The 9,065-nt window shown below is 33.4% G+C and overlaps 1 protein-coding gene across 3 annotated transcripts in view; it reads left to right on the forward strand.

Annotated features, from left to right (window-relative positions):
* The window catches only part of LOC141350433 (RAC-alpha serine/threonine-protein kinase), a 39,727-nt gene extending 31,239 nt beyond the window's left edge, over positions 1 to 8,488 (forward strand). For 2 of the 3 annotated variants that reach the window (XM_073855531.1, XM_073855532.1), the window contains exons 7-15: positions 68 to 133; positions 545 to 613; positions 793 to 918; positions 1,802 to 1,930; positions 2,490 to 2,704; positions 5,014 to 5,101; positions 5,195 to 5,297; positions 6,059 to 6,094; positions 6,395 to 8,488. In XM_073855531.1, the coding sequence (XP_073711632.1) occupies positions 68 to 133; positions 545 to 613; positions 793 to 918; positions 1,802 to 1,930; positions 2,490 to 2,704; positions 5,014 to 5,101; positions 5,195 to 5,297; positions 6,059 to 6,094; positions 6,395 to 6,474 (912 nt within the window). In that variant the 3' untranslated portion in view covers positions 6,475 to 8,488. The remainder of the gene's footprint in view (positions 1 to 67; positions 134 to 544; positions 614 to 792; positions 919 to 1,801; positions 1,931 to 2,489; positions 2,705 to 5,013; positions 5,102 to 5,194; positions 5,298 to 6,058; positions 6,095 to 6,394) is intronic. The other variant, XM_073855534.1, reaches the window with a different exon arrangement.
* Positions 8,489 to 9,065: the final 577 nt, after the last annotated feature.

The raw sequence follows: 9,065 nt of genomic DNA on the forward strand, positions 1-9,065 counted from the left end.
AAATAATTACAGCACGCATAATAGATCATTCTTCATTGTTGTGGGTTTTTTATTTACTTGTTTGTAGGATGAAGTAGCCCACACACTTACCGAAAACCGGGTCCTTCAGAATTCCAAACACCCTTTCTTAACAGTAAGCTTTTATCAAAGTTGCAACATTTCAGATTTAGGGATATATGAAGAGTAGCAGATTACCATGTACACTAATAAATGTCATGTTAAATGTATGTTCTAGGTTCAATACATGTTAAGCTGTATTTGTGGCATAATGTTGAATGCTATATTATGTTGCTTCAACTCATCCCCAAGTTATTTTTTGGGACCTTTTTGGATAAAAGCGTCTGCCAAATGCGTAAATGTAATTGTATAAATCAACCTTTTTTTAAATTGGGAATACTTTTTAAGGTTTATATAAATGTTAATATTTTTTGTAATCACTAATAATTTTGGGAGAACCCTGTACGTGTGAAACTAATATTGAGAATTGATTTGAAAATGATTGCAAATATAAAAAAGGTAGCTGATGTCATCACTCTCTCTACAGGGTCTGAAGTACTCTTTCCAAACTCATGACCGGTTATGTTTTGTTATGGAGTATGCAAATGGAGGAGAGGTGAGCTCTTATAAAGGTGAAGCTTAGTAATGTTTGTTTATTAAAACTACAGTAATCAATTAAAAACAATTCCAACTCTATCAAAATATATTCACTCAGTGTTGGAATATAGTAAGTAAATATTAGCCATTTTATATCAGAACATTCAAAATTCATATGAGTTCATTTTTATTTTACAGCTTTTCTTCCATTTATCACGAGATCGAGTATTTTCTGAAGAGCGAGCACGGTTTTATGGCGCAGAGATCGTCTCAGCCCTAGACTACCTCCATTCTGAGAAAAATGTAGTTTACAGAGACTTAAATGTGAGACTACTTGGTTATTTTTATAAAAAAAAAAGTGTAATGTCGTGGTCACACTAGACTTTTGCAGATATATCTGGATACAAACCAGATATCACACCCTAACACACACGAGGTGCGGTTTTTGGCTGTGCAGCAACTTTGCGATTGTTCAGGAGATATTGTACTGTGTGACAATCGCTGAAGCTCCTGAGGCTCACATAATTCACATTAGAGTTTTACTGCGCATCACACATCTGTTAGATATTCTTACAACTAAAAAGCTTCTTTTTCGAATGAGCTCTTAAAAATCACACCCCATAAAAAAAATATAACCGCTGTACATCTTCTAAACAAAACAAAACATTTTAAAATATACATTAACAACATAAAATAAAAATATTCACATTTACAACTGCTATAGTAATATGTGTTTACTTTTATTTTACTATAAATATCATAGTTAAACTATTGTTACTAACCACGGTTATTAAAAAAAAAAATCTTTTTGTTTGTTTGTTTGTATTTTCTACACAAATAATTCTTTCATCTGACTCACATTTTCTTAAAATGGCAAAACATAGTGTATCACTGCACCCGTATGATTTTCAGATAAGGTCATTTGTGCTGTCGACAAAATGGCATTGTCTAATATTATTATTTTCAGATTTCTTTAAACTAAAAAGGTTACACTGTGATGGTTACACATCTTCTCGTGATACAAATTCGCAGGTCCGAGTTCACCAAACTTGACGAAACGTGACGAAATGTGAATTTTTTCCAGACTGCAGCATTTGCATGCGTATGGATGGAAGTCAATAGAGTAAAAAGTCTAGTGTGACCGCCACATAATGCTAGTCAATGCATCACTGATCATCAGATGAGGAATATAATTTGTCTCTGTTAGCTGGAGAACCTAATGCTGGATAAGGACGGACACATAAAGATCACTGATTTTGGTCTGTGTAAGGAGGGAATTACAGATGGAGCTACAATGAAGACGTTCTGTGGTACGCCAGAGTATCTTGCTCCAGAGGTAATACATAGCGGTGAAAGATTAATGATTCTTTTTGAGAATATAGAATTAATAATTCTACATTTATATAGTATTTTAAACTACATATTAATAAAACAAGTACAATTTATATCTGATTATATAACTATCTGCCCCATACATGGAGATCCACCCTTATGAAAATTAACCATGGTTTTACTACAGTACGGTTTTGTAAAACCTCAGTTAAAGCATGGTCAGTGTAGTAAAGCCACGGTTTTACTAATAGTAAGCAATTCACCAAAAAAAAAAATGGTTAATACACTTGTACCACAAAAAACATGGTTAATTTTTGTAAGGAGATAGCAGAGTCAGCAGAAAGTTATCTGTAAGCATTTTGATTCATGTCAATGACAGTTTCTCAGTTGTCTTCTCCAGAGGTTTTGTCGTTCTTGCCCATGGAGATGTAGTTCTGGTCACAATTACTGTTTGCCAGCCATCTGAACCTCTGGAAAATGACATTCATAGCATGGCTGATTTGCTATAAACTTGCTATTTCATTCATTAAAAATTTGCACAAATGAACGTTTTTCTTTCTCAGGTTCTTGAGGACAACGATTACGGTCGGGCAGTGGATTGGTGGGGACTGGGTGTGGTCATGTATGAGATGATGTGCGGCAGGCTGCCTTTCTATAACCAGGATCATGAGAAGCTCTTCGAGTTGATCCTCATGGAGGAGATCCGCTTTCCCCGCACACTTGGGCCGGAGGCAAAATCTTTGCTGTCAGGTCTGCTTCAGAAGGACCCAAAACAGCGGTGAGAGACCTCTCTGAATATTCACTTCTAATGTTCTGTCATAGACTGATATTGGATTTTGCTAAGTTGGCCTGTGCTCTGGGTGTTTTCAAAAAAGACACAAGAAACTAGAATTATTTGTGTGTTGTCAGTTTATGCACATTGTGTTTGTCTATTGTTGTGACCTAGATGAGGATTAGATCACATTTTATGGCAAATCACTGTAGAAAAACTATTTATTCTTAGGGGTTCACATACTTTTTCTTACCACTGTATATATAGACGGTAGTTAACAGAATGAAACAAAAATGATCACTTTACTTAAGCACACACGTTTAAAGAGTACATTTAGAAAAACTTTATATAAAGTATTTACAGGTTAGGTACTATATATATATATATATATATATATATATATATATATATATATATATATATATATATATATATATATATATATATAGCGGTGATATATATATAGTATAGGATATATACATAGTACAGGACACACTCACTCGTTATTTATTTATAAATTTTTCCATATAACATAATAATAATAAACTCATCCAAACCATGGCATTTCACAAATGCGACTTTGGAAATAATGTTGGTGACTAAAAGCATCCGAAGTAAACCAAAACTCTGTTATTTTTCATTATTTGAAGTGCCGTCACCCTTTGCCTAGAAATTGCTGAACCATATGCATGTCATTTTTTCAAGAAGCTTCTTAAATGTTCAATTTAGGATGAATTTTAAAAATTATAGAAGGATTTCATATTTAATCTGGGCTCTTATTGGCTTCTTTTTCTTCAATATTCAGAGTTAGTCACTGAATTTCTCAAAAATAATATTTTAAAATAAAATTTTTGTTTTCTAATAACAAAAATTAATCTGTTTGGCAAGGGTATATTTTTGTCTACAAAAGTAATTTTAAGCATTTAACCATACACCTTCAGCTTAAATGATTTTTAAGATCATAGTTAACAATATAATAGTATTCCCCCGTCCCCCCATCAAATTGCATACTATATATATATATATATATATATATATATAGGGTGCAATTTGATGGGGGGACGGGGGGTTACCCTCCCCTCTGGTCTTTATATCCCTGACTCTGATCAATTATTTTCCCCATGATCAATGGACATCAAACGGCCATATAAATGGCCTAAAATAAACATAATTTAATATAAGTAAAAGCACAGCCACGCAATAGTGCAAACAGCAGACTGTCAGCACTTCCGGTCCTGTGACAATAGGTGACAGCGTGTCTAGGTTATGTCATTATCCTTTTTAATCCATGCCCGGATTTTCCATATGTTGGCAAGCACCAATAGTCAAATAATAAATGAAAAAGACTCCAAGCAGCATATCATCGTTGTTTACAGGACATCACAAAACAAATTCAAGAAATATTACCATTGAAATTGAGACAGCAGAAACTACCGTCGTTAGAATCGAGGGAAACTCCCAGGATGACACAGGAAAACAAAAAAGAGGTCAAAAGTCCATCATCAAACAGAATATTTTCTTAGTCTGGCGTCTTGTCTTAGTAGACATATATTGCCTATTTGTATATTGAGAATATGTTGTGCATTGAATTTTTTTCTATTAAATATAATTACGATTATAAACAAGTGTTTTTGCATGTCTGGTGCAAAGCATGAAGGACTGGATGTACAGTTTAGGTTCAGTAATTGTTTTATTAAGTTTCTATAATGAAGGCCAGCTAGTCAGTAAAAGTAAACCTCACTCCCCAACCTCATAAAGTCATGGAGCGACAGACGTTAAAGCTCAAGGCCTTTAGCATTATTGTAAGAGCGTCAGATTCTCATGCCAGACCAGAGCGGTTTGAACCCTGAATAATCAATATAAGCCCACAGTTCATAATTTATTATGATAACATCCCCCTCTGATTTTTCACAAAACACACCCTGTATATAATATATATTGATATTAACTGTAATAAATGCTAAAGTAAGTGGCGGTCGGTGACTTCTTTTTTCGAGGACGCATGATGCGAAGTTCGTGACAACATGTATGTAGCCCATCATGTGTGTGGCTTGTCATTTCAAACTATGTGTTTGGCGCGTCAAGTGAAACTATGTGCATCACGTGTCTTGTCAAAATAAGTGCCTGCTTTATCCACGTGTGTGCAGCAGGCACTTATTTTGACAAGACACGTGATGCACATATGTTCGTATGATGCAAAAAACACATATTCTAAAATCACACCCCTCGGAAGAGCAGTCACCAGCTGCCACTGAATTGTTGAAGTTGGACTAATGTTGTTGTTTATCTCGTGTTCTTGTTTCTTTTCTTTGCAGGTTAGGCGGAGGGCCAGACGATGCAAAAGAAATCATGCTGCATAAGTTTTTTGCAGGCATCGAGTGGAAGGATGTTTATGAGAAGAAGGTGCATAATAACAGCATGTAGTCATTTAAAGCAGATGAAATGTACCTGATCTGAAGACTAGTTATATATAATTTTGTTTCTGTGTCTCCACAGCTTGCTCCACCCTTTAAGCCCCAGGTAACCTCAGAAACGGACACTCGCTATTTTGATGTGGAGTTTACAGGACAGACCATCACCATCACACCCCCAGGCCAAGGTGCTGCCCCCTGTCTTACAGTGCATGTTAAAACGCTCATTCATATTGCTTAATACTGATAGCACCATCTAGTGGTGATGCTGTGCAAGTTACCAGATGCTGTTGGGCTCAAGTGGTACCCAAAAGGGCTCATTATGAAACCAAGTTACCAAACTAAACTACAGAAATTAAATTGTATTTATATAGTGCTTTGTAACAGTGGCAGGTAAAGAAAAATATCAAACATTAGGGTGCTAATAGAGAATTTTAGACAAAAAAATCTGTTTCAACAGTTTGGGTGCTAGTTAACTAAATTTATTACAGTCATATATTACTTTGATGAGATATGTTGGACAGAAGTCAGTATCTATCAGAGGTGGACTCTAGTGAAGGCATTTCAAGTATCTGTACTTTATCAGTGCTTTCCTTTGGAAAACTTTTAATTCCCTATATTCCAAAGCAAAATATTGTACTTTTTACTCCACTGCATTTCATTAATATAAGTCGTGTTTTATACATTTAATACTTAAGTACAATAAAATCGAGCATTTTCTTACTTTTACGCAAGTAATTTACTTGAGTAAAGTAAGAAGGTCCTGATTTTTTATCTTATTAAGTATTAAATTAAATTTATTATGAAAGGTTGTTTAGGTAAAAGTATAATATTATGCTTTAGAATGTAGTGAAGTAAGTTTTTCTAAAAAAGCAGAGTAAAATGCAAATCTCATTGTCCACCTCTGGTATCTATATGGTCCATATCTTGTCATTTGTGTTTATTGTAGGTGGTGTAGGTTGTTGCTGCAACTCATCCTATCGAGGTACTAAACAAAAAAATACTGTAGCTGAAGAACATACTCATGTGATAACTTAATAAAGTGTAGCTTTCTGTAATTAACCAAGATGTATAGGGAGAAAAATCGGATAGACTGAAAAATTCACTCTGTGTGAAGGAGTAAACTACAAAAAAGTGTGAGATATTGTGATTGATATTGTGATAAGTCACAAAAAAACAACTTTAAAAGTACCCCGAAAGATGCCAAATCACATGGGTGTTGCATACCTTGACAATTGTTGTGATATAAAAATGACTTATTGTTTTTATCTTGTTTTTTTTTCAGATGACACCATGGAGTCTTTTGACAGTGATAGAAGACCTCATTTCCCACAGTTCTCATATTCTGCCAGTGGCACAGCATAAAAATCCTTAAAACAAGTACACACAAACATTTATCCACAGCCATATATATTTTTTTTACAGTTACCGATTTTTTTCAGAGTAGATTTATAATTTTACGAGTCCAATATAATCTTGATTCAATCTAATTTACTCTAATCATGCATAAATTGGGTAATTTCTCTGTAAGAAACACATGGATATTTAGCGTTTTATTAATACAAACTCTCCTTTTTTATGTTGTCCTCTTTAATGTGGATTACATTTAGCAGACGCTTTTATCCAAAGCAACTTACAAAGATTAGGAAAAACAGCGATTTGTCAAATGGAGGCAATAATGCAAGAAACAATACGAATGTCAAGCGTTTAAAATGTTTAAAACTTTATTTTCTAAAACAACAATTTGGTACATTTCTGAAACCAGGACATATTCCTGTGATCTGTGTAAATAACTCCTAAAATACACTACTGTGTAATGGCAACAGTAAGTGGTTCGTTTATGATGTAGTCCTTAAAGGGATAGTTCACCCAAAAATGAAAATTCTGTCATCATTTACCAAACCGTTCATAATTTATTTCCATAGCAGGATAAAAGAATACAATGGAAGTAAATGGGGTCCATGAACGGTTTGATTACAAACATTTCTCAAAATATCTTCCCTTGTGTTCATCAGAGTTTGTAAAAACATGAGAGTGAGTAAATGATGACAGACTTTTCATTTTTTTGTGAACTATCCCTTTAAGTATGATCTAAATTAGCATATCATGGTTTGTGTTCTGCAAGGGCATACTATTATGTGAATACCAAAGAAATTAGGAATTATAGATTCAAAAATATCCAGCGGCCTGCTTTGATTCCCATTTACCTTAATTCATTTTCCCAGTATTCATTTGCCAGGATAGTGCCTACTGAGATTTGTTCATATAATCCGTATAGATATCCAGAATGCCTTTAAACATTGTGCTATTGTGGGTGACACTATTTGCATGAACTTTACACCCCTGAACTGAAATTTCAGTATTGACAACAATACCACACACTTCAGCATTGAAATTCAATCTAGTAGGATTAGTTGAGAGGACTTTCTTGTTACATAGCTTATTTCTTTTTATTGCCCAAGAAATATTTACTGTCAGTTTAGTGCAAGTAGAAAATGTTCATTGCCATTTCATTCATTTTATCCTTCTGATAAAAAATGTAAGTAACTTGTCTATTTTTTTAATGAATTTGTTGATACAGCAGACAATGTCCACGTTTCATCAACCCCCTAAAAATTGAGTTTAATCATTAGCACTTTCATTTAATGAAAACGGGAAGCGTTTTATGAGTTTGTACAAGAATTGTAAATATTTAAAGGAATTTATTACAAAAATGTCATGATCATTTATTGGAAAAAAATGGTACTGCAGTTAATTTAATCAAAACAGTTTTCTTTGTTTTGTTATATTAAGCAATATTGTAAAATTACATCAAACGTTTTCTTTTTTATTTTAATTTACAAGTATTCAACTTGTCAGTGAAATAAGCTGCATTTTATTTCTTTTATTGTTTTGTTTGACAATTACAATTTGTAAATTTGTTGCAGGCCTCTGCAGATGGATATTTAAAAAGTTGCATCATAATTTGAAATGACAATTTAAAAGTTGCAGCATTTTGCTTGTAAGATAAAGCATCTGGTAAAAATTTGCACAGACCAGACATTTTAGCGAATGGCTTCGGTCCATGTTAAAATAATGAATGATGACCCAAGAATAATATTGAATGTAAGTTGCTGGTCTGTGCGCATCTCTTTCATTTTTTTACTTTGCTTTTATAATTTGTATATTTTTTTCTACTTCATGTTAAAGTCAAACATTTTGTATTAATACACCCCATACTCAAATGACCAGAAGTGGTTTTTGAAGAGAACCTTTCACAATTAAGTTATTTTCATAATTTACTTTTTAGCAGACAACTGAGTGAGGACAAAATACAATGTTTTGAAATAAACTAAAGAAATGTTTTGAATTACGAAATAAACATTTTTTTTTAATTAAAGACTTTTGTGTCGTGTTTTGATGAATAACTAATACAAGAACAAATGCTTACAAAAATATCACTTTAAAGTTTATATAATCAAATATCTCACTGATTAATTCAGGAAATATGGTTAATTTAAATACTAAGCATTGTCATTTAAATAAATTGGTATCGATTTGGGATCAGTCAGTGTAATTATTTTAATATTAATTAACAATGTTTTTACAGATAAAAATATTGCAATAATGTTTGTAAAACTTAGGCACCTCAACTTTTATATATTAAAGCAACACTATGGCTGTGTCCCAATTCAAAGGCTGCGACCTTCTAAGGACGTATTTTAAGACCGATTGCGTCACAGCAGCGCGACTTGAGGCTAGTAAGGACGTCCCAATTCAAAGAATGCTTAGAATGAAGCCTCAAAATGCGTCCTCATTTCTCCGCGATGTTAAGAATAGAACGAATGGATCCTTAACAGCCGAGGATATCCCAAGAGTCATTGCGCGCCTGCAACGGCTGCATATAACGGCTGGATATTCTAAAATAAACAATTCAAACCTTCATTAAATAAAAGTGTGTATTTATCAAAAAAAAG

The sequence above is a fragment of the Misgurnus anguillicaudatus genome, chromosome 18, assembly GCF_027580225.2.
Source record: "Misgurnus anguillicaudatus chromosome 18, ASM2758022v2, whole genome shotgun sequence".
Taxonomy (NCBI): domain Eukaryota; kingdom Metazoa; phylum Chordata; class Actinopteri; order Cypriniformes; family Cobitidae; genus Misgurnus; species Misgurnus anguillicaudatus.